Raw genomic sequence first — 26,394 nt, forward strand, 5'->3', positions numbered from 1 at the left:
ATTTGTACAGACCACCTGTCAGCAGGTGTTTGGAGTAATTTGTACAGACTACCTGTCAACAGGTGTTTGGAGTAATTTGTATGTATGATAGTCATGTCCTACTGTGACCCAGAACAGCAGAGGAGGGACCTGCTGTCCCGACTATCTGGGCTACACATGACAGAATAATGAGGCTAGGAGAGTACATGATAAACCAACAGTAGAAAGTGGTAACTCTCCCCATACACAAGATACACAACTTCAAGTCAATGCTGCATATGCTACCGATTCAGCTTGCACACTAGAATTTGAATTACAGTGGAGAACGTCTTGCCCAAGTTACATCTCCACTCTCTCGGCCAAGAGGGCTTTAGGACATTGAGCAATGAGTAATGTGATGCTGCGCTAATATGGATGCCGCATATGTACCTAACTTTGGGTGCTTTTCACACTAGTGTTGACTGTACATGTTACATGTTACATACAGCCCAAGAAAATCTGAGCTCATTCTTAAGTTTCTGTAATCTTTACCAGAACCTTAGAGGATCAGAATGTGCATGTTAAGATCCCATAAATTACATTCATGTTAGATTCTCACGAGTTAGGGAAACAGGAATGGATTTTTTGAGAAACTTACAGCATGTTAAAAAAAAAAAAAAAAATCCAAGTTGCCTGGGTTACACAAAAAAAAAGACAGTTCCACAAAAGCCCACTCATGAATATGATTGTACACAGGATTTAGAGCTGATGAATAAAGAAACATTCAGAGAGAGAGAGAGGAAACTGGCTTTTGAAGGATGCAGCAGACAGAAATGGAAGGCGAGCTGACAGAGGAGGGGTATTTTGTATTTTTTGTATTTTGTATTTCTTTTTATCACAACAGATTTCTCTGTGTGAAATTCGGGCTGCTCTCCCCAGATAGAGCGCGTCGCTACACTACAGCGCCACCCATTTTTTTGTATTTTTTCCTGTGTGCTGTTTTATTTGTTTTTCCTGTTGAAGTGAATTTTTCTACAGAATTTTGCCAGGAACAACCCTTTTGTTGCTGTGGGTTCTTTTACATGCGCTACGTGCATGCTGCACACGGGACATCCGTTTATCATCTCTAGCGTCCAGACCACCACTCAAGGTCTAGTGGAGGGGGAGAAAATATCGACGGCTGAGTAGTGATTCAAACCAGTGCGCTCAGATTCTCTCGCTTCCTAGGCGGACGTGTTACCTCTAGGTCATCACTCCACATATATTTATATTAATGCATTGATTGTTGGAGTTCAGGGAGGCTGAGTTTTGTTTTCAGTCTGCATAACTCCATAGGCATGTGTATATGTGCGTGTGGTGTGTGTGTGTGTGTGTGCGTGCATGCATGTGATCAAGAAATAGTGGAGATGCAGCAAACAAGGTAAAATGCTTTGTGTCAAATACATGAAAGGCTTTATCATTTGAATGTGAAGTGGTGGCCTAGTGGTAATGCGTTTGCCTAGGAAGCAAGAGAATCTGAGGATTCATGGTCAAATCCCACACACTCCAGAAATTTCCCCCTCTCCATTAGACCTTGTGTGATGGCCTATATGTTAGCCATTCAGATGAGGCGAAATACTGAGGTCCCATGTGCGGCATTCACTTACTGCACCTGAAAGAACTGACAGCAACAAAAGAGTTGTACCTGGCAAAATTCTGAAGAAAAAATCAGCTCTAATATACATGTGTTCTTGACTTAAGCCTGACTGAATGACACTGGAAATGAATGATGAGCGCCTTAAGGTAGCTGTCATTGGGTCTACCCAAGTTGGCATCCTGCTGTGCAAATAACTCTGTAAAGTGCTTGGAGTTTGGTCTGTGACCAAAGGTAGGCACTTTATAAATGTCAGTTGTTTTTTTTTAATGAAAATGTGTAGTAAATGTTGGTCTCTGTCCAAAGATTAGTGCTATATAAGTATCTGTAATGATAATGAAAATGTGTGGTGTACACAGTTGACGGGGTGCCCCAAGTACCAGGGGCGTGTGGGGAAGGCAGATGAGGATGGTGTGGACATGGCCTACAGAGTGCTTGCTGACCACGCCCGTACCCTGACCATTGCTCTGTCTGATGGGGGCAGACCGGACAATGCTGGACGAGGGTAACGCTTTGGTGGTTTGGTTTTTTAATATATATATATATATATATATATATATATATATATATATATATATATATATATATATATACATATATATACATATCTCTCAACACTCAGCTTATTTCAGAGATTGGCATCAGTTTTTTAATATATATATATATATATATATATATATCTGAACACTCAGCTTATTTCAGAGATTGGCATCAGCTTACAACTCAGCCAGCAGCAAAATGAGAGGCGTACGATCCATGGTTTCTCCACTGCAATGGGAATTCATTCACAGCCTAGTCTTTGGGATAGGCTATGATTTTCAAACAAGGAGGCAAGATTGCACTGGCTCTTAGTGCTGCAGTCTTGGGGGCTAGCTGGCCTTTGGGATCCATCCAAATACTGACTTAGCCGAGACAGTAGAGTGGGAATGTAACTTGGGCAGGACACTCTCTACTGTAATCAAATTCTAACCCAGTCAGGACAGCAGTTGCCTTCTTTGCTGTGATGATGGTCATTGTTGGGCATTACTGTTATACATATTTAGGATTGTGGATAAAAAACAAGTAGGGGGTGGCAATGTAGGATTTAAACCCTTCCAGAACAGCTGTTGATTTCTCCCTGAGGTTGAAAGCTGTTTTTATACATACTTGGGCTACATGCTTTTGGGTTTGTTTGTTTTTTTTATACATACTTAGGCTACAATGCTTTTGGTGTACCATTCTGTCATGTGAAACCATCTATTGCATGGTTACTATCTGTTTAAACTATGATGGAAAGAAGTGAGTGTAGAAAGTAAGCTGTTTCTGTGCACTATATCCAGACCACTCCTGTACATTGTAAAGGGGTGAGGGTTTGTGTTTTGCACATGGTGGATTTATGAGTGGTTTGTCACCACATTTGTGTACTGCAGTCTGCTGCTGATTCACTTTTAACCCTTCATTCCACAAGGGGAAAAGAGCAGTTTGTGTGTATTCATGAAATTTGATCAGGCCATGTCATTGGGGCAGGGTTCATACACATTTTCAAGCTTCTGTTAAAAAAAAGATAACATGCTTTTTTATATTGTTAAAAGGCTTTCAAAATGATCCAGGTTTGTAGTTTATTTGGAGCTCTTGACTAGAAAAAAAGAGAACATATACATTGTTTCTGACAGGGATTTATAAAGCACAGCTGAGGAATGTTCTACCTGAATTTAAATTTGTTAGTAAAATTCGATAGTGATTGAAAAAAAATTTAAAGGGATATTTTTACAGTTGAAATTGGTTCTCATCCATACAACAGATGATGATTCATTCAAGGGGCATAAGCTGGCTCTCAAGATGCTTTCATCTGGGTTCTATGATGTGACAGATTAAATATGTTGGCCTTTGGGATTTTAGAGGTTTTAAAGTGTTTAAATTTTATAATTAAAAACTTGTATGAATCCTGCCTTGGGAAAAGAGTGATAAATATCTTGTCTTGAAAGTCGATGTTTACAATAGAGCTATTTTTTTGATAGACTGACCCTGAAATGGTCCGTTGGGCTATAAACGAGAAGATTCAGTTTAAACTGCATTTTATCTAAAAATGTCACAGTACAAATGCAATGAACAGTACAGTAGGACAACAATAAAATCTTTTATTAAGTCTCTTCAAAATGTACCAAAATACAAATGCTAAATATATGACCGATGCCTCTACACAAAGACAGGAAACAAGTAGCATGAACTATAAACAAAAAGAGTTAGAACAAGCAGCATGAATTGATTTCTGTTGACAGATACGTGCTGAGGAGAATCTTGCGACGTGCTGTGCGCTATGGCACTGAGAAGCTGAACGCCAAGCCAGGCATGTTTGCCACCCTGGTTGACACTGTGGTTCAGCTGCTGGTAAGTATGTAAAGGTCCTCACGCCTTTGACAGCCATCTGGGCAGTGAATCTGTGGTTCAGCAAAGAAAGGCGGGGTCAGATCCTCTCCTTTTACCATTTTAATCTTTCCCATCCAGTTAGGTACTCAGGAAAATCATGCCAAAAAATCAGGAAAATCATGCCGAAAAATCAGGAAAATCATGGCGAAACAAACCTCAGAGTCAGGTACTCATTCACAACTTGGAGTGAGGAAAATCATGGCGAAATGAACCTCAGAGTCAGGTACTCATTCACAACTTGGAGTGAGGAAAATCATGGCGAAATGAACCTCAGAGTCAGGTACTCATTCACAACTTGGAGTGAGGAAAATCATGGCGAAATGAACCTCAGAGTCAGGTACTCGTTCACAACTTGGAGTGAGGAAAATCATGGCGAAACGAACCTCAACCAGAGTCAGGTACTCGTTCACAACTTGGAGTGAGGAAAATCATGGCGAAACGAACCTCAACCAGAGTCAGGTACTCGTTCACAACTTGGAGTGAGGAAAATCACTTCGAAACGAACCTCAAAGCCTGATCACTGGTAAACACTGGATTAGAGGTCCAGTGCCTGACTCTGCCACGGTACATCAGTCTGTCATGCATCGTTGGATGAAAGAAACATTTGGGTGACAAGGAGAGAAATTGACAGATGGAGAGGGTAGCTTGCTCTTCTCTGTTCCTCAACTCAAACTTTACAGTTTCACCATGGATGAGATTTTTGCCAGTGCCACCATTTCCTACCATTTAGTTAATCACGTTTGGTCTTCAGGTATAATGTCTTAACATGACACCAGTGTGCACATGTTATTTTTTCATGCCATCCATCCCACCCGCACAAAATTGCCTTTTCTTCTGTCAAAGTTGGACTGGGATTTCAACTTTTTAGCAAGGGTGAGAGGGGGTAATCTAGCACAGAAAGAAAGAATTGGATGATGACTGGTCAGACTGTTGAGTCCAGCAAGAATTGGAAGGTTTTGCGACACACCAAAGCTAAATGATGGACGTGTGAACTGTACATTTAGTTTTCTGGGATAAATAACATTCTCACATTGATGACAATTTTTTTGTCTCTACTTAAATTTTCAGTGAAGCCAAAGCACTCATCTGTTTTGTGTGTACATATGTGTGCACATGTGTGCGTATGTTTGTTAACTTGATTTTATGTGTGAATAAAATTGTGATTCTCCCTGTTTCTTTTGCACAGGGAGATGCTTTTCCAGAAGTGAAGAAAGATCCAGAGACGGTAAGCAGTCAAGCACAGAAATATTTCTAAGCACATGTGGGTTTTAAGCTTCAGAAAATAATTGTTGATGGGTGTGTATGAATGTGATGAAAATAATATAAACTCAGAGATACATTCTCTTACATATTTTTGTCACAAAATATACCATGTATAAACATGCAGTGATTTTTAAGTTGACTTCATTGGCACTCTAGCACTCGGACTCACTTTCTATTTCAGTGATTGCATTTATATTATGCTAATTTCTTTGTTTCATTGCCTTGAGAGCAGGATGTAAAAAAGCATTTCGTTGCTTATTCCACATCTTTAGTTTAATATTTCTTTCTCACATGTTAACACTTTCTCTCCTTTACACTCTCTCTCTCTCTCTCTCTCTCTCCCTCCCCTTTAATTGAATAAACCATCTCTCTCTTTCTGTCCCTCTCTCTCTCTCATTCACACCTTTCCCATTCACACACTGGCTCACCTCTTCACTCTCACTCCCTCACACTTTCACACAGGCACACTGACTGTCTGTCTCTTTCTCTCTCATTCACACCTTTCCCATTCGCACACTGGCTCACCTCTTCACTCTCACTCCCTCACACTTTCACACAGGCACACTGACTGTCTCTCTGTCAAATGGTCTGTGACCTGACGTGTAAGCACCCTGACAGGTGAAGGAGATCATCAACGAGGAAGAAGCCCAGTTCCTCAAGACGCTGAACCGTGGACGGAACTTGCTGCAGAGAACCATCGACAAGCTGGGCAACTCCGCTGTCCTACCTGGTGAGTAGGGTGCAGTCCTTGCAAGTCTGGAAAAGTCTGATGAAATGAGAGAACAATTCTACAGGGTGTGAAGAGTCTTGGAAAACTATGCTTTGCCCTTCAGGGTCTGGAAAAGTCTTATGATTTTGATAAAATAAACCCCTCTACCAGCACCATTCAGTGATTTTGATAAAATAAACCCCTCTACCAGCACCATTCAGTGATTTTGATAAAATAAACCCCTCCACCAGTACCATTCAGTGATTTTGATAAAATAAACCCCTCCACCAGCACCATTCAGTGATCTTGATAATATAAACCCCTCCACCAGCACCATACAGTGATTTTGATAAAATAAACCACTCCACCAGCACCATTCAGTGATTTTGATAAAATAAACCACTCCACCAGCACCATTCAGTGATTTTGATAAAATAAACCCGTCCACCACCACCATTCAGTGATTTTGATAAAATAAACCACTCCACCAGCACCATACAGTGATTTTGATAAAATAAACCCCTCCACCAGCACCATTCAGTGATTTTGATAAAATAAACCCCTCCACCAGTACCATACAGTGATCTTGATAAAATAAACCCCTCCACCAGCACCATTCAGCTAAGACTTCACTGCATTGAAAGTAACAAAAAATTGAAACAAGTCCCCAGAATGATGATTACGGAACATTGATACCAGGACATCCTCTGTTCTCTTTGGTAAGCAGTGTAGCAGACAGATTTTTGTTATTTAGTTTCACTTTGTGTTTCGTATGGGAAGTTTTCAGCCAGGACTGTAAAGGGTATGGAAAAAATATGGAATTTTTGAAGGGTGCGAGGGATGGTGGTGTCAAATCTGAGAATCCTGGTTGGGTCACTTTACTGTCAAATGCTTATGCATGGATCATGCTTGTATTCATGCTTATATCAAGATCAATCATAGCACATTGTATCCTTGTGAGGACGAGTGTTTTATGTTGATAAGCAATTTGTATTTGTGGGTAGTATTTAATTTCATTTCCACAGAATGAAACTTGTAAGGTTGATTTAGCGTTGGTCCAGGAATTGTGGATAGATAAGAGGAATGAGAATTTCTACTGCTGCTGCTGCTTCTTCATTCATGGGCTGCAACTCCCACATTCACTTGTATGTACTTGGGTTGGCTTTTACGTGTACAACCATTTTTTTACCCCACCATGCAGGCAGCCATACTCCGTTTTTGGGGGTGTGCATGCTGGGTATGTTGTTGTTCCATAACCTACTGAAGGCTGACATGGATTACAGGATCTTTAACGTGCATATTTGATCTTCTGCTTGAGTATACACATGAAGTTGGTTCAGGCACTGGCAGGTCTGTACACCTGTTGACCTGGGGGATCAGAAAAATCTCACCCTTTACCCACCAGTTGACCTGGGGGATCAGAAAAATCTCACCCTTTACCCACCAGTTGACCTGGGGGATCAGAAAAATCTCACCCTTTACCCACCAGTTGACCTGGGGGATCAGGAAAAATCTCTCCCTTTACCCACCTGTTGACCTGGGGGATCAGAAAAATCTCACCCTTTACCCACCAGTTGACCTGGGGGATCAGAAAAATCTCACCCTTTACCCACCTGTTGACCTGGGGGATCAGAAAAATCTCACCCTTTACCCACCTGTTGACCTGGGGGATCAGAAAAATCTCTCCTTTAACCCACCAGTTGACCTGGGGGATCAGAAAAATCTCTCCCTTACCACCCGTTGACTGGTGGGTGAATTTTGTTTACCAAGGTGAGTGCGGGGAGTGGAGAAAATCTCACCCTGTGATATCACCATTACACTGTGGGGATCAGGAAAATTGAACTTTACCTATGTTGGATGCTGTGTGTGGGTCAGAATCTTCCTGTTACCATGTGTTGAGGTTGGGGATGGAGATATGGCTAATGTGGTGCTCCTTTACCACGTAAGTGTTATCTCTGTGAGGGTCGAAATCTCTCCCTTGTACCAGTTGACCCTGGGGGATCAGAAAAATCTCTCCCTTTACCCACAGTTGACCTGGGGGATCAGAAAAATCTCTCCCTTTACCATGTTGACTGGGGGATAGGGGAAGAATATCTCTCCTTTACACCGTTTGACTGGGGGTCAGGAATCTCCCTTTACCCACATGATTGACTGGGGATCATAAATCTCACCCTTTTCCCACGCATGTTGACTGGGGGATTTCGTCTTGCATGTGTCGGTGTGACTGTGTGTCAGAATGTGTCGTCTTCCATGTTTTACCCATCAGTTCCTGATTTGATCAAAATGTTGTCTTTTTATTATTGATGGTTATTTTGAATTTATTTTCATTTTACTACTCTAGTTTTATTTATTTATTTATTTATTGTATTTGTTTTAAATCATTTATTAGTATACTATTATTATACTACTGACCTTTTCTATATAAATATTATTCATTTATTTAATTTATTTAGTAATGTTATGTTTATGTATTCCTGTTTTGTTGTTGTTTTTTGGTTTTTTTTCCTCATGCTGACTAAGCGCGTTGGGAATACCTGCTGTCAGCATCTGCTTGGCAATTGTGTAGCGTATATGGTTTGTCCGAACGCAGTGACGCCTCCTTGAGCAACTGAAACTGAAAACTGATCTCTCTCCCTCCCCTTTAATTGAATAAACCATCTCTCTCTCTCTTTCTGTCCCTCTCTCTCTCTCGTTCACTACCTTTCCCATTCACACACTCGCTCACCTCTTCACTCTCACTCCCTCACACTTTCACACAGGCACACTGACTGACTGTCTCTGTCGAATGGTCTGTGACCTGACGTGTAAGCACCCTGACAGGTGAAGGAGATCATCAACGAGGAAGAAGCCCAGTTCCTCAAGACGCTGAAACCGTGGACGGAACTTGCTGCAGAGAACCATCGACAAGCTGGGCGACTCTGCTGTCCTACCTGGTGAGTAGGGTGCAGTCCTTGCAAGTCTGGAAAAGTCTGATGAAATGAGAGAACAATTCTACAGGGTGTGAAAAGTCTTGGAAAACTATGCTTTGCCCTTCAGGGTCTGGAAAAGTCTTATGATTTTGATAAAATAAACCCCTCCACCAGTACCAAACTCTCCTACCCACCAGTTGACCTGGGGATCAGAAAAATCTCACCCTTTACCACCAGTTGACCTGGGGGATCAGAAAAATCTCACCCTTTACCCACCTGTTGACCTGGGGGATCAGAAAAATCTCACCCTTTACCCACCAGTTGACCTGGGGGATCAGAAAAATCTCTCCCTTTACCCACCTGTTGACCTGGGGGATCAGAAAAATCTCACCCTTTACCCACCAGGCGCCGTTTCCGAGATTCCAACGGGGGTTCCTCAGATTGAAAGTCCAGCACTTTAACCACTCGGCTATTGTGCCTGTCAGTATTGCTACTGCTGTTGCTGCTGCTGCTGCTTCTCCTCTGCTACCGCAACAGCTGTTTTGATAATAATGAGAATGATGTGTGTGTGCAGGTGATGTGGCATGGCGTCTGTATGACACATATGGATTCCCAGTGGATCTAACACTGCTAATGTCTGAAGAGAAAGGCCTGACCATCGACAACGAGGGCTTTGAGAAGGCCAAGCAGCACTCCTTGGTAAACGCCTGGTGTTTGTGCCGTGTTATGTCAGGTTGGAACCTACTGAACCACATATGTCATGAGGATAAAGTGGAAAAAAAAAATTAAAAATCAATCTTTCTATCTTCAGTTTGGTGCACTGAGGCACAAGGTACCCATGAAAGATTTCCACCTGCAGCCTGTATTTTGCTGTTTTCGCTAACTTTCCCGATATTAATCACTTACACACACACATGCACATGCATGCACGCGTACGCAGGGGAAAACATCACAAATGCCTGACCTGTTCTCACACACACACACAAGGCAATAAAAAGAAAAAAGAAAAAATCACTAATGCCTGACCTATGCACATACCCAGTGATGAGCTGGTGAAGTTTTGCAAGCTGACCCTATCATGTCATGTTTGTGTGTTGAGCCACGGTATGGTGTCTAACTTTTGGGGATGTTAAAGTTGGGGTATATAACAGCACATGTGTACATGCATGTACATGCTTGTACTCACACAGACACTCTTCTCTCTCACACTCTCACTCACTCACTGTCTCTTGCACTCACTCATACTCTCACTATTCACTATTAAACCCTTCCACACTCACAGATTTTTTTTTTCTTCATGTCTATTCAAGCAAGTGCGACGCAGCAGATGATGTTGTCTACCAGCCTAATGAATAAATCATCCATATCCATATCTCTTGCACACACAAGCACACACACACACACACATACACACACACACACACACACACACATGCACGAACGTGCACACATGCATGTGCGCGCACACTCATCCACTCACTCGCACACCCGCACCTACCACACACATGCTCTGACACACTCTGACGCTGACTGGCACACACTGGCACTCAACTCTGTCTTACTCTTTATCCCCCCTTGCTGATGATGGATGTTTCACTCCTTTCGCAGCTGATGTCACAGGCAGGGGGCAGCACAGTGGATGACCAGATCGCCCTGGAGGTTCACTCCATCAATGAACTGCAGAATCGGGGCATCGCTCCCACTGACGACGGCCCCAAGTACAACTACAGTGTGGATGCCTCTGGCACCTACAGTAAGTGGTTTCTACCTCTCCTCTACTTTGTGTGTGTAGAGTGTAGGAAAGGAATCAAAGCTTGAACGATACTTCAGAAAAAATAATTCATAATGCTATAGACACACAAAGAAAAAAAAGAAATAGAAAAACAAATACAAGAAAGCAAAATAAATTTTCTGTCTGCTGAACAGATAAAAAACAAGAAAGCAAAATACAATTTGAGAGTTGGGTGATAATCACTAGAACACAGAAAAAACAGATTAATACAAGAAAGCAAAATAAAGTTTTCTATCAGTAGAAGTATATGAAAAAGAGAAAGAGTACATTCAAATCATTTGTGAATAAATGTTGGTGATGGGGTACTAAATACTTTGATCATAATCCACCAGCAAATGAAATGTGCAAGGTGAACAACATATTTAACACAGTATAAACAGCGATTTATTGAAGTGTGTTGCTTTTGATTACTGAAACAAGGATCCAGAGGGAAGCAAAATGAGTCAGGGATTTTTGTGATATCGCTGGGCAGAGAGTTCAGTCTGAAGTTGAGATGCTATACGCATTTTGAAGGATACCTTTCTAGGTTCACAGGCAGGCCTCTCCCATGTGCGGTCATTTCTGTGGTTTGGTTATGTGGCTGTTGTTTTTGTGAGGGTTTGGCAGGGGGTTGGGTGGGAGTGTTCATGTCCTGTATGCCGCCTTGCTATGCTGTTCATAATTATGTTTGTAGTTCCGTGGCTGTGTTCTAGATCAGTAACAGTGTCTTGAATGGCTGCAGTCTGTTGAATTGTAGGTGTAGAGATACCTTGAGAGAGGCAGAGTTGGGCGATTATTGTAATTTTTGGCCAACAAGGCGCTGCAGCGCATAAGATGCACCCCCTTAATTTCAAGAAAAGTTATTTTGAACTGGTGTAAGGCCCACACATTCAATAAGCAACATCGTGTAAGGCCCACACATTCAATAAGCCGCATGGTGTAAGGCCCACACATTCAATAAGCCGCATGGTGTAAGGCCCACACATTCAATAAGCCGCATGGTGTAAGGCCCACACATTCAATAAGCCGCATGGTGTGAAGCCCACACATTCAATAAGCCGCATGGTGTGAGGCCCACACATTCAATAAGCCGCATGGTGTAAGGCCCACACATTCAATAAGCCACATTGTGTAAGGCCCACACATTCAATAAGCCGCATGGTGTAAGGCCCACACATTCAATAAGCCGCATGGTGTGAGGCCCACACATTCAATAAGCCACATGGTGTAAGGCCCACACATTCAATAAGCCGCATGGTGTAAGGCCCACACATTCAATAAGCCACATCGTGTAAGGCCCACACATTCAATAAGCCGCATGGTGTAAGGCCCACACATTCAATAAGCCACATCGTGTAAGGCCCACACATTCAATAAGCCGCATGGTGTAAGGCCCACACATTCAATAAGCCGCATGGTGTAAGGCCCACACATTCAATAAGCCGCATGGTGTAAGGCCCACACATTCAATAAGCCGCATGGTGTGAAGCCCACACATTCAATAAGCCGCATGGTGTGAGGCCCACACATTCAATAAGCCGCATGGTGTAAGGCCCACACATTCAATAAGCCACATCGTGTAAGGCCCACACATTCAATAAGCCGCATGGTGTAAGGCCCACACATTCAATAAGCCGCATGGTGTGAGGCCCACACATTCAATAAGCCACATCGTGTAAGGCCCACACATTCAATAAGCCGCATGGTGTAAGGCCCACACATTCAATAAGCCACATCGTGTAAGGCCCACACATTCAATAAGCCGCATGGTGTAAGGCCCACACATTCAATAAGCCACATCGTGTAAGGCCCACACATTCAATAAGCTGCATGGTGTAAGGCCCACACATTCAATAAGCCGCATGGTGTAAGGCCCACACATTCAATAAGCCACATCGTGTAAGGCCCACACATTCAATAAGCTGCATGGTGTAAGGCCCACACATTCAATAAGCCACATCGTGTAAGGCCCACACATTCAATAAGCCGCATGGTGTAAGGCCCACACATTCAATAAGCCGCATGGTGTAAGGCCCACACATTCAATAAGCCACATCTGCTGTAAAGTGAAAGTCCTCCACTTTGTCACCAACTTGGTTTTGTCTGCTTGCTGACTTGGCTAGGTTATTCTGTCTGCTCTGTTGCTGCTTTTTTTTATTTTTTTATTTTTTTAACACATTTGTTTTAAAATTTTCCAAAAGCCCCAGTTCAATAGTTTGTTCAGTCAGAATGGAGTCGCTAGCCCTGTTTTTCAGTCCCGTCCGCCATTTTGCTTCATGTTCTGCTTTTGAAAAACGATCAGTTCACTTCTGATTTATCTACTTTCACACCATAAGTTCATCCACAGCTCAGTTACTGCTAATTTTTCATGGCCCAAGGGTGAACTGAGATCATGTTCAGTTAAAATTTTGTGTAGTATGCGATTTCAGTTTGATTTGATGGTGAACATGAACCATATCTGCTCAAACAGTGGTAAGACTGAAGTGTTGCTGTTCAGCACAATCATGAGCATTTATTGTGATCAGCAATATCATACATTGAGTTTGTTGTGTCAAGTGGCCCTGTGTGGTGGTCAGAATTTAGTTTTCAGACACAGATTGGGCGCATACAACTTACAAGACGCAGGGGCTCAGATTTGAGTAAAAAAAAAAAAAAAAAAAAAAGTAGCGCATAATGGTTCGAAAAATACAGTACACTGCGTGTGTATAAAATTACACCCATTTAATGCTGTTCTCATGGAAGAGCTTTGTTTCATGTATTGTGTGTGTAAAACCAGGAACATATTTTGTTCCAATTGGAGTGCTTTGATAATTGAACCCAAGTAACGTTGTCCTAATGGAAGAGTTTTGCTTCACATATTGTGTGTGAAGTAAAGAACACATTAATTTTGTTCCTCAATGCAGCGCTTTGATAATTAATCCACCCATTTAACGTTGCTGTCACTGAAGAGTGTCTGTGCAGCATTTGAACCAGCTGTGGGCAAAGTGATGGCGCTTCGCTGCAACAAGGCGTTTGTGGAGGAGGTGAGCACAGGTCAGGAGTGCGGCGTGCTGCTGGACAAAACCTGTTTCTATGCTGAGCAGGGAGGTCAGATCTACGACGAGGGGTTCATGGTCAAGGAGGGGGATGAGGTAATATATTTATATATATATATGTATGTATGTATATGTTGTTTTTTTCATGGGACAAGGTGATATACTTAATTTTGTGTATTTTACATGATTGTGTTCTTTTTTGGGTGGGGTGGGGTGGGGGGGGGGTCTTTTAAAAAAAAAAAAAAATTTACATTTAACTTTGTGTATGATGTATGATTGTGTTTATGTTGTGTTTCATTTTTATTATACACAACATTTTGTATAAGGTATGATTGTGTTGAGTTTTGTTTTGGTTTTATAATATAATTTTGTGTTTTTTATGTACGATTATGTTCAGGTTGTTTGTCATTTTTATTGTACCTAACTTTTTGTATTATATGTATGGTTGTGGGTTTTTAAAAAAAAATTATTACATTTACCTTTGAGTATTATTATTGTGGATTATTTGTGTTTAGTTTGTTTTTTGAATTATACATAACTTTGTGTATTATGTATGATTGTGTTCAGGTTACTTTTTTCTTGTGAAATATAACTGTGTGTATTATATATGATTGTCTGTGTTCAGGTTTTTGGGTGGTGGTTTTATTAATTCTCTGGCTAGAAAATTTACACAACTTTGTGTATTATGTATGACTGTGTATAGGTTACCTTTTTAAAAAAAAAATTATTATTATTATATATAAATGTGTGTATTATGCATGATTGTTTGTGCTCAGGTTTTTTTGTGCATATATTATTCTGTGGGTAAAATTGACAGAAAGGTCAGTGTCAGAAACCTTGGAAAGAAAATAAGGTACAAGTACAGTCACGCCCACACACATAAACCCTGGATGTGCCTCTGATTAAAAAAAAAAATTAATGGTCATTGTCAGGATTTGTGTGTGTGAATGTGACTGCTGAAACATGTAAATGTACTTTTTCTTTCTTTTTCTTTTTTCTTTTTCTTTTTTTTTTTTAGTAAAAATAAAAAAGGCATCAGTCAGTTTAGCGTGTTTGCTGCAGAAAAGCCCAAGAGGTTATTCCTGATAAGGTTCTGTTCATAATAATAACAATGAGGATAAAGGTAATAATGGGTTTGATGTCATCAGGGGGTGCTTATAATGATGATGGTAATAATACTGATAGTGATAACAGTGGGTGTTGTTGTGATCAGGGGGTGCTTAAAATGATGGTAATAATACTGATAGTGATAACAGTGGGTGTTGTTGTGATCAGGGGGGTGCTTATAATGATGATGGTAATAATACTGATGGTGATAACAGTAGGTGTTGTTGTGATCAGGGGGTGCTTATAATGATGATGGTAATAATACTGATAGTGATAACAGTGGGTGTTGTTGTGATCAGGGGGTGCTTATAATGATGATGGTAATAATACTGATAGTGATAACAGTGGGTGTTGTTGTGATCAGGGGGTGCTTATAATGATGATGGTAATGATACTGATAGTGATAACAGTGGGTGTTGATGTGATCAGGGGGTGCTTATAATGATGATGGTAATGATACTGATAGTGATAACAGTGGGTGTTGATGTGATCAGGGGGTGCTTATAATGATGATGGTAATAATACTGATAGTGATAACAGTGGGTGTTGATGTGATCAGGGGGTGCTTATAATGATGATGGTAATGATACTGATAGTGATAACAGTGGGTGTTGATGTGATCAGGGGGTGCTTATAATGATGATGGTAATAATACTGATAGTGATAACAGTGGGTGTTGTTGTCATCAGGGGGTGCTTATAATGATGATGGTAATAATAATGATAGTGATAACAGTAGGTGTTGTTGTGATCAGGGGGTGCTTATAATGATGATGGTAATGATACTGATAGTGATAACAGTGGGGGGTGTTGTCATCAGGGGGTGCTTATAATGATGATGGTAATGATACTGATAGTGATAACAGTGGGGGGTGTTGTCATCAGGGGGTGCTTATAATGATGATGGTAATGATACTGATAGTGATAACAGTGGGGGGTGTTGTCATCAGGGGGTGCTTATAATGATGATGGTAATAATACTGATAGTGATAACAGTGGGTGTTGTTGTGATCAGGGGGTGCTTATAATGATGATGGTAATAATACTGATAGTGATAACAGTGGGGGGTGTTGTCATCAGGGGGTGCTTATAATGATGATGGTAATAATACTGATAGTGATAACAGTGGGTGTTGATGTCATCAGGGGGTGCTTATAATGATGATGGTAATACTGATAGTGATAACAGTAGGTGTTGTTGTGATCAGGGGGTGCTTATAATGATGATGGTAATAATACTGATGGTGATAACAGTAGGTGTTGTTGTGATCAGGGGGTGCTTATAATGATGATGGTAATAATACTGATAGTGATAACAGTGGGTGTTGTTGTGATCAGGGGGTGCTTATAATGATGATGGTAATAATACTGATAGTGATAACAGTGGGTGTTGTTGTGATCAGGGGGTGCTTATAATGATGATGGTAATGATACTGATAGTGATAACAGTGGGTGTTGATGTGATCAGGGGGTGCTTATAATGATGATGGTAATGATACTGATAGTGATAACAGTGGGTGTTGTTGTGATCAGGGGGTGCTTATAATGATGATGGTAATAATACTGATAGTGATAACAGTGGGGGGTGTTGTGATCAGGGGGGTGTAATAATAATGATAGTAATAATAATAATAATAGGCTTTGATGTGTTCAGGGAGGGGTGCATTGGGATAATGATAATAATAATAATTATGATACTGGTTATTGATGTGATCACAAGGGTGTGAATAATGATGATGATAATAATGATGATAATAGGTGTTGGAGTGATCAGGGGGTGTTTGTGATGATAATGATAGCACTGGGTGTTGGTGTGATCAGGGGATGTTTGTGATAATGATAATGATAGCACTGGGTGTTGGAGTGATCAGGGGGTGTTTGTGACAATGATGATAATGATAACACTGGGTGTTGGAGTGATCAGGGGGTGTTTGTGACAAGAATGATAATGATAGCACTGGGTGTTGCTGTGATCAGGGGGTGTTTGTGACAATAATGATAATGATAGCACTGGGTGTTGGAGTGATCAGGGGGTGTTTGTGACAAGAATGATAATGATATCACTGGGTGTTGGAGTGATCAGGGGGTGTTTGTGATAATGATAGCACTGGGTGTTGGAGTGATCAGGGGGTGTTTGTGACAATAATGATAATGATAGCACTGGGTGTTGGAGTGATCAGGGGGTGTTTGTGACAATGATAATGATAGCACTGGGTGTTGGAGTGATCAGGGGGTGTTTGTGACAAGAATGATAATGATATCACTGGGTGTTGGAGTGATCAGGGTGTTTGTGACAATAATGATAATGATATCACTGGGTGTTGGAGTGATCAGGGTGTTTGTGACAATAATGATAATGATAGCACTGGGTGTTGGAGTGATCAGGGTGTTTGTGACAATAATGATAATGATAGCACTGGGTGTTGGAGTGATCAGGGGGTGTTTGTGACAATAATGATAATGATAGCACTGGGTGTTGGAGTGATCAGGGTGTTTGTGACAATAATGATAATGATAACACTGGGTGTTGCTGTGATCAGGGGGTGTTTGTGATAATGATAATGATAGCACTGGGTGTTGGAGTGATCAGGGGGTGTTTGTGATAATGATAATGATAGCACTGGGTGTTGGAGTGATCAGGGGGTGTTTGTGACAATAATGATAATGATAGCACTGGGTGTTGCTGTGATCAGGGGGTGTTTGTGACAATAATGATAATGATAGCACTGGGTGTTGGAGTGATCAGGGGGTGTTTGTGATGATAATGATAGCACTGGGTGTTGGAGTGATCAGGGGGTGTTTGTGATGATAATGATAATGATAGCACTGGGTGTTGGTGTGATCAGGGGGTGTTTGTGACAATAATGATAATGATAGCACTGGGTGTTGCAGTGATCAGGGGGTGTTTGTGACAATAATGATAATGATAGCACTGGGTGTTGGTGTGATCAGGGTGTTTGTGACAATAATGATAATGATAGCACTGGGTGTTGGTGTGATCAGGGTGTTTGTGACAATAATGATAATGATATCACTGGGTGTTGGAGTGATCAGGGTGTTTGTGACAATAATGATAATGATATCACTGGGTGTTGGAGTGATCAGGGTGTTTGTGACAATAATGATAATGATAGCACTGGGTGTTGGAGTGATCAGGGTGTTTGTGACAATAATGATAATGATAACACTGGGTGTTGGTGTGATCAGGGGGTGTTTGTGACAATAATGATAATGATAATGATAGCACTGGGTGTTGGAGTGATCAGGGGGTGTTTGTGATGATAATGATAATGATAGCACTGGGTGTTGGTGTGATCAGGGGGTGTTTGTGACAATAATGATAATGATAGCACTGGGTGTTGGAGTGATCAGGGGGTGTTTGTGATGATAATGATAATGATAGCACTGGGTGTTGGTGTGATCAGGGGGTGTTTGTGACAATAATGATAATGATAGCACTGGGTGTTGCTGTGATCAGGGGGTGTTTGTGACAATAATGATAATGATAGCACTGGGTGTTGGAGTGATCAGGGGGTGTTTGTGATGATAATGATAGCACTGGGTGTTGGAATGATCAGGGGGTGTTTGTGATGATAATGATAGCACTGGGTGTTGGTGTGATCAGGGGGTGTTTGTGACAATAATGATAATGATAGCACTGGGTGTTGCAGTGATCAGGGGGTGTTTGTGACAATAATGATAATGATAGCACTGGGTGTTGGTGTGATCAGGGTGTTTGTGACAATAATGATAATGATAGCACTGGGTGTTGGTGTGATCAGGGTGTTTGTGACAATAATGATAATGATATCACTGGGTGTTGGAGTGATCAGGGTGTTTGTGACAATAATGATAATGATATCACTGGGTGTTGGAGTGATCAGGGTGTTTGTGACAATAATGATAATGATAGCACTGGGTGTTGGAGTGATCAGGGTGTTTGTGACAATAATGATAATGATAACACTGGGTGTTGGTGTGATCAGGGGGTGTTTGTGACAATAATGATAATGATAATGATAGCACTGGGTGTTGGAGTGATCAGGGGGTGTTTGTGATGATAATGATAATGATAGCACTGGGTGTTGGTGTGATCAGGGGGTGTTTGTGACAATAATGATAATGATAGCACTGGGTGTTGGAGTGATCAGGGGGTGTTTGTGACAATAATGATAATGATAGCACTGGGTGTTGGTGTGATCAGGGTGTTTGTGACAATAATGATAATGATAACACTGGGTGTTGGAGTGATCAGGGTGTTTGTGACAATAATGATAATGATAGCACTGGGTGTTGGAGTGATCAGGGTGTTTGTGACAATAATGATAATGATATCACTGGGTGTTGCTGTGATCAGGGGGTGTTTGTGACAATAATGATAATGATAGCACTGGGTGTTGGAGTGATCAGGGTGTTTGTGACAATAATGATAATGATAGCACTGGGTGTTGGAGTGATCAGGGTGTTTGTGACAATAATGATAATGATAGCACTGGGTGTCGGTGTGATCAGGGGGTGTTTGTGACAATAATGATAATGATAATGATAGCACTGGGTGTTGGAGTGATCAGGGGGTGTTTGTGACAATAATGATAATGATATCACTGGGTGTTGAGTGATCAGGGTGTTTGTGACAATAATGATAATGATAGCACTGGGTGTTGGTGTGATCAGGGGGTGTTTGTGATAATGATAATGATAGCACTGGGTGTTGGTGTGATCAGGGGGTGTTTGTGACAATAATGATAATGATATCACTGGGTGTTGAGTGATCAGGGTGTTTGTGATGATAATGATAATGATAACACTGGGTGTTGGTGTGATCAGGGGGTGTTTGTGACAATAATGATAATGATATCACTGGGTGTTGGAGTGATCAGGGGGTGTTTGTGATAATGATAATGATGACACTGGGTGTTGGTGTGATCAGGGTGTTTGTGACAATAATGATAATGATAACACTGGGTGTTGGAGTGATCAGGGTGTTTGTGACAATAATGATAATGATAGCACTGGGTGTTGGAGTGATCAGGGTGTTTGTGACAATAATGATAATGATATCACTGGGTGTTGCTGTGATCAGGGGGTGTTTGTGACAATAATGATAATGATAGCACTGGGTGTTGGAGTGATCAGGGTGTTTGTGACAATAATGATAATGATAGCACTGGGTGTTGGAGTGATCAGGGTGTTTGTGACAATAATGATAATGATAGCACTGGGTGTTGGTGTGATCAGGGGGTGTTTGTGATAATGATAATGATAGCACTGGGTGTTGGAGTGATCAGGGGGTGTTTGTGACAATAATGATAATGATATCACTGGGTGTTGAGTGATCAGGGTGTTTGTGACAATAATGATAATGATAGCACTGGGTGTTGGTGTGATCAGGGGGTGTTTGTGATAATGATAATGATAGCACTGGGTGTTGGTGTGATCAGGGGGTGTTTGTGACAATAATGATAATGATATCACTGGGTGTTGAGTGATCAGGGTGTTTGTGATGATAATGATAATGATAACACTGGGTGTTGGAGTGATCAGGGGGTGTTTGTGACAATGATAATGATGACACTGGGTGTTGGTGTGATCAGGGGGTGTTTGTGATAATGATGATGATAGCACTGGGTGTTGGAGTGATCAGGGGGTGTTTGTGATAATGATAATGATAGCACTGGGTGTTGGAGTGATCAGGGGGTGTTTGTGATAATGATGATGATAGCACTGGGTGTTGGAGTGATCAGGGGGTGTTTGTGATAATGATAATGATAGCACTGGGTGTTGGAGTGATCAGGGTGTTTGTGACAATAATGATAATGATAGCACTGGGTGTTGGAGTGATCAGGGTGTTTGTGACAATAATGATAATGATAGCACTGGGTGTTGGAGTGATCAGGGGGTGTTTGTGATAATGATAATGATAGCACTGGGTGTTGGTGTGATCAGGGGGTGTTTGTGATGATAATGATAATGATAACACTGGGTGTTGCTGTGATCAGGGGGTGTTTGTGATAATGATAATGATAGCACTGGGTGTTGGAGTGATCAGGGGGTGTTTGTGATAATGATAATGATAGCACTGGGTGTTGCTGTGATCAGGGGGTGTTTGTGATGATAATGATAGCACTGGGTGTTGGAGTGATCAGGGGGTGTTTGTGATAATGATAATGATAGCACTGGGTGTTGGAGTGATCAGGGGGTGTTTGTGATAATGATAATGATAACACTGGGTGTTGGTGTGATTAGGGGGTGCTTGTGACAATAATAATGATTATAATGATAATTCTGAGTATTGCTGTGATTAGGGGGTGCTTGTGACAATAATAATGATTATAATGATAATTGTGAGTGTTGCTGTGATCAGGCGGTGGAATTCCGGGTGAAGAACGTCCAGGTTAGAGGTGGCTTTGTCCTGCACATCGGCGTTATTGAGGGAACACTGCGTGTGGGTGATGCCATGAAGCTGCTGATTGATGAGGTAGGGTGTGTGTGTGTGTGTGTGTGTGATTATCTGTGTGTGTGAATGTGCATGTATGTGTTAGTGGGTGTGTATTCACGCATGTGTAGGTATACACATACATCTGTTTGTGTGTGATAGTGTGTGCATATATGTATGCATGCATGTGTGTAATTGTATGCACTTACATTTGTGTGTGTGTGTTAGTGTGCATATGCGTTTGTATGTGTGTGTGTGTGTGTGCATGTACATTTGTGTGTTTTCATTTAGGTGTGCATGTGTGTATATATACAAGTGTGTGGGTGGGTGGGTGGTGCTGTGCACTGTATGGCACTGTGGTTGTGTTTCAGCCGCGGCGGTGTGCAGTGATGAAGAACCACACAGGCACCCACATGCTGAACTTTGGTCTGAGGTCGGTGCTGAAGGAAGCTGACCAGAGAGGGTCCCTGGTCGCTCCGGACAGACTTCGCTTTGACTTCACTGCCAAGGTCAGGGCTGCTGGAGTCTGCCTGCCAGTCTGTTGGCTGTGTGGTTAGAGGGTTGAATGTTACAGGTTTTGTGGTGGTGTTGTTGTTTTATTGGGAGGGCGCTTTGTGTGTGTGTGTGTTGTTGTGTTTGAGAGAGGTTTCGTTTATCAGTGTGTAAGTGAACTCAGACAAAAAGCCTGTGAAAGACCAGCTACTGTGGTGAAGTGGTCAGTGTCACCGACCAACATGTGGTGAAGTGGTCAGTGTCACCGACCAACATGTGGGAGGATGTGAAAGACCAGTTACTGTGGTGAAGTGGTCAGTGTCACCGACCAACATGTGGTGAAGTGGTCAGTGTCACCGACCAACATGTGGTGAAGTGGTCAGTGTCACCGACCAACATGTGGTGAAGTGGTCAATGTCACCGACCAACATGTGGGAGGATGTGGGTGTTCAAGTCCCAGCTAAAACAAAGCTGTGGATTGCTGTATCCATGTTTTAGTTTTTGACGGGGAAACAAAACTGTCGATCGCCCAGGCATGTTTGCGATTTGAAGGCAAACAACAACAAAAAGTGTGGATTGCTGTATGCATGTTTTGCATTTTCGAAGGCAATGGATCTAGTGGGTTGCTGTACATATGTTCTGCGTTTTGAAAGGGAAGCAAAACCATGGATTGCTGCATGTTTTACAGGGAGCCATGACGGTGCTAGAGGTGAAGGAGGCAGAAGAGATAGTGAACAAGATGGCGGCGAAGAACGAGGAGGTGTACGCAGGCAACATGGGGCTGGCCAAGGCCAAGAGCATCCAGGGACTGCGTGCTGTCTTTGACGAGGTCAGTTCTCACTTTCCAGGTGTCAGGCATATGGACTGATGAGTGTATGCACTATACTGTGTCTGCTTGAAGAAAAAAAAAAAAAGAAGAAGAAAAAGCCTGACCCTTGCTTAAACTGTTTGGTGCTGTACCTTTGGCTGATTGTTTTTTGTTTTTGTTTTTTTTATAGATATTTTTTTTTAATATATAAAGAAGTCAAAACTTGTGTGGTTGTACAAGGAAGCACACACACGTGAATACACGTGTACAAGAGAGTGCTCATTACATTCACACACACACACACACACACACACACACACACACACACACACACACACATCAACAGCACACCACACACACCACACTCACCACACTCACCACACATCAACAGCACACCACACTCACCACACTCACCACACACACCACACACACACATATCAACAGCACACCACACTCACCACACATCAACAGCACACCACACTCACCACACTCACCACACATCAACAGCACACCACACACACCACACACACCACACACACACATATCAACAGCACACCACACTCACCACACTCACCACACATCAACAGCACACCACACTCACCACACTCACCACACATCAACAGCACACCACACACACCACACACACACATATCAACAGCACACCACACACACCACACACACACATATCAACAGCACACCACACTCACCACACATCAACAGCACACCACACTCACCACACTCACCACACACACCACACACACACATATCAACAGCACACCACACTCACCACACTCACCACACACACCACACACACACATATCAACAGCACACCACACTCACCACACACACATGCACACACTCGCACACACTCAGCTGACATCACACCTCAACACACCTAGGTGTTTTTTTGTCATTGACACGTTATCCCATGAGAAACAAATGACATATTATCTTAAATCAAGAAAGAATGCCCAAAGACAAAAAAAAGTCTATAATAGTACATTTATACAGCACTCTGAAAGCCCTTTACAGTAATATGTCAGTCATACACAAAGCTCACAAGAAATCATACACAAAGCTCACAAGAACACACACACATGCACACAAAAACTGTGTGTAAGAAGTCATGCTATTTTAAACACATATGTATTTACATGTAAGGGTTTGGGCATGCGCACGCTTGCTCACACGCACACCCACACACAGACGTACACACATACCCACAGTTTTTCATTCAGTGTCTGATACCATTCCATGGTGTTTTCAGACATACCCTGACCCAGTACGGGTGTTGTCAGTGGGTATTCCCATTGAAAAGTTGGAGGCTGACCCCTTGGGCCCTGCTGCCTCTGTCACTTCTGTGGAGTTCTGTGGAGGAACGTGGGTATTGTGTGTCTGTGCTTCACTTAGAACAGGATAAATCTTTATCACCAAGTGTACCAGTAACAGTGAATTGTGTAGTCTGTGGTGTTGCTGGAGGTTGTGGGCTGCTGCACACAGGAGTTATTTACTTCAGATCATTGATGCTGAAAGGACAACAAATGTTTACATGATGACTCATGTGACCTCATTTAAGTAAAAGACGTATTACATGGTTATGACGTAGAACTTGCAATTTAAAAAAGATGTTAAAAAAAATATATATATGTATATACAACACCAGCAAAAAAAAGGCCAATGATTGTTTAATTTTTCTTGGAAGAGGCTTTTTGTGTAATTTATTTCATGCAGCCAAGACTATTTGGTTAATCTTAAGTAATGTTGCCCAGATGAGCAACGTAATGTGATCTGTCCTGAGGTTTAATACCAGAAAAAGTTTGTATTCTGTTTCTGATAGTTATGTTATTTTAATTGTTTATGTTTAATCTTGGTGTAAAATACTGTTGCTGTTATATGATATCCTCCGTGCCCCCAAAGGGATTAAATATTCTTGATTCTTGGGGTGGGGGTGGGGGGCCTGGGGGGGCGTGAGGGGGGTTTAGTACAGGTACAAACATAAATTGAAGATATGCAATCACAAGTGCAGTAGGATTTTAGACACGCACTCTTATACATGTAAGCGCTTGGGCAAAATCTTTCACATGCACACTCACATGCAGATGCCCGCACACACACACACACACACACACATGATGCCCACACACACACACAGGCACACATGCATGCAGAGCAGGTTCTTTCACCCCATGACTATTGCTGATGAGGGTGCTGGTCACTGAACGCATGTCACCTCACTGAGATCAAACTTGATTTACAGGTCAGGAAAGTCAGTCCCCCTTCTTTGATTGGACTTATTCCTCTGGGGACTGCATTGCTTTTCTTCAGCAGAACCAGTCACACGATTGAAAAGTGCACAGAAAGTAGTGACTCTGTTTCAGCATCATGCTGCACTGACCTTGTTTGTATCTTCATCTGTTTATCTGTATGTTTTTGAAGCCTTGCAAAGAAGGTCCTTTTATTTCTAAATGGAAGTGTATACAGTTTGTTGAGTGGAACACGGCATGATAATGTATCATTGCAAAGGTTTGTTTTGTTTTTTGTACAAAGGGACATGCAATCAGTAAACTGAAAAAGAAGACAGCACTGTACAACACAGTACAGTATCATACAGTGCAATACAACACAGTACAGTATTATACAGTGCAGTACACTACACTACACTACAATACAGTACAACACAGTACAGTATCATACAGTGCAATACACTACACTACAATACAATACAGTACAACACAGTACAGTATCATACAGTGCAGTACACTACACTACAATACAATACAGTACAACACAGTACAGTATCATACAGTGCAATACACTACACTACAATACAATACAGTACAACACAGTACAGTATCATACAGTGCACTACACTACACTACAATACAATACAGTACAACACAGTACAGTATCATGCAGTGCAATACACTACACTACACTACACTACAATACAACACAGTACAGTATCATACAGTGCAATACACTACACTACAATACAATACAGTACAACACAGTACAGTATCATACAGTGCAGTACACTACACTACAATACAATACAGTACAACACAGTACAGTATCATACAATACAGTACAACACAGTACAGTATCATACAGTACAGTACAACACAGTACAGTATCATACAGTGCAATACACTACACTACAATACAATACAGTACAACACAGTACAGTATCATACAGTGCAGTACACTACACTACAATACAATACAGTACAACACAGTACAGTATCATACAGTGCAGTACACTACACTACAATACAGTACAACACAGTACAGTATCATACAGTGCAGTACACTACACTACAATACAATACAGTACAACACAGTACAGTATCATACAGTGCAGTACACTACACTACAATACAATACAGTACAACACAGTACAGTATCATACAGTGCAGTACACTACACTACACTACAATACAATACAGTACAACACAGTACAGTATCCCATTACAGTGCAATACACTACACTACAATACAATACAGTACAAACACAGACAGTATCATACAGTGCATACACTACACACAATACAATAACAGTACAACACTGTACAGTATCATTACGTGCAATACACTACACTACAATACAAGATACAGTACAACACAGTACAGTATCGTACAGTACAGTACAACACAGTACAGTATCATACAGTGCAATACACTACACTACAATACAATACAGTATGATACAATGTGTGTTGTGTGTGCAGCCACTTGAAACGTGCGGGTGATCTGGGACAGTTTTACATTGTGTCGGAAGAGGCCATCTCCAAGGGCATTCGTCGTATCATTGCTGTCACCGGCACAGAGGCTCACAAGGTGAGACTGCTGTTGTTGTCATTTACCTCGTG

The 26,394-nt window shown here is 41.7% G+C and overlaps 1 protein-coding gene across 2 annotated transcripts in view; it reads left to right on the forward strand.

The window, feature by feature from the left end:
• Window positions 1-26,394, forward strand: part of LOC143300859 (alanine--tRNA ligase, cytoplasmic-like) — a 47,318-nt gene that overhangs the window by 10,493 nt on the left and 10,431 nt on the right. For both annotated transcript variants that reach the window (XM_076614824.1, XM_076614825.1), the window contains exons 7-18: window positions 1,951-2,096; window positions 3,850-3,958; window positions 5,184-5,222; window positions 5,879-5,990; window positions 9,453-9,577; window positions 10,487-10,631; window positions 13,611-13,780; window positions 21,154-21,267; window positions 21,597-21,734; window positions 22,406-22,546; window positions 23,793-23,905; window positions 26,254-26,362. In XM_076614824.1, coding sequence (XP_076470939.1) covers window positions 1,951-2,096; window positions 3,850-3,958; window positions 5,184-5,222; window positions 5,879-5,990; window positions 9,453-9,577; window positions 10,487-10,631; window positions 13,611-13,780; window positions 21,154-21,267; window positions 21,597-21,734; window positions 22,406-22,546; window positions 23,793-23,905; window positions 26,254-26,362 — 1,461 coding nt within the window. The remainder of the gene's footprint in view (window positions 1-1,950; window positions 2,097-3,849; window positions 3,959-5,183; window positions 5,223-5,878; window positions 5,991-9,452; window positions 9,578-10,486; window positions 10,632-13,610; window positions 13,781-21,153; window positions 21,268-21,596; window positions 21,735-22,405; window positions 22,547-23,792; window positions 23,906-26,253; window positions 26,363-26,394) is intronic.

This window comes from Babylonia areolata, chromosome 26 (assembly GCF_041734735.1).
Source record: "Babylonia areolata isolate BAREFJ2019XMU chromosome 26, ASM4173473v1, whole genome shotgun sequence".
NCBI lineage: Eukaryota > Metazoa > Mollusca > Gastropoda > Neogastropoda > Buccinidae > Babylonia > Babylonia areolata.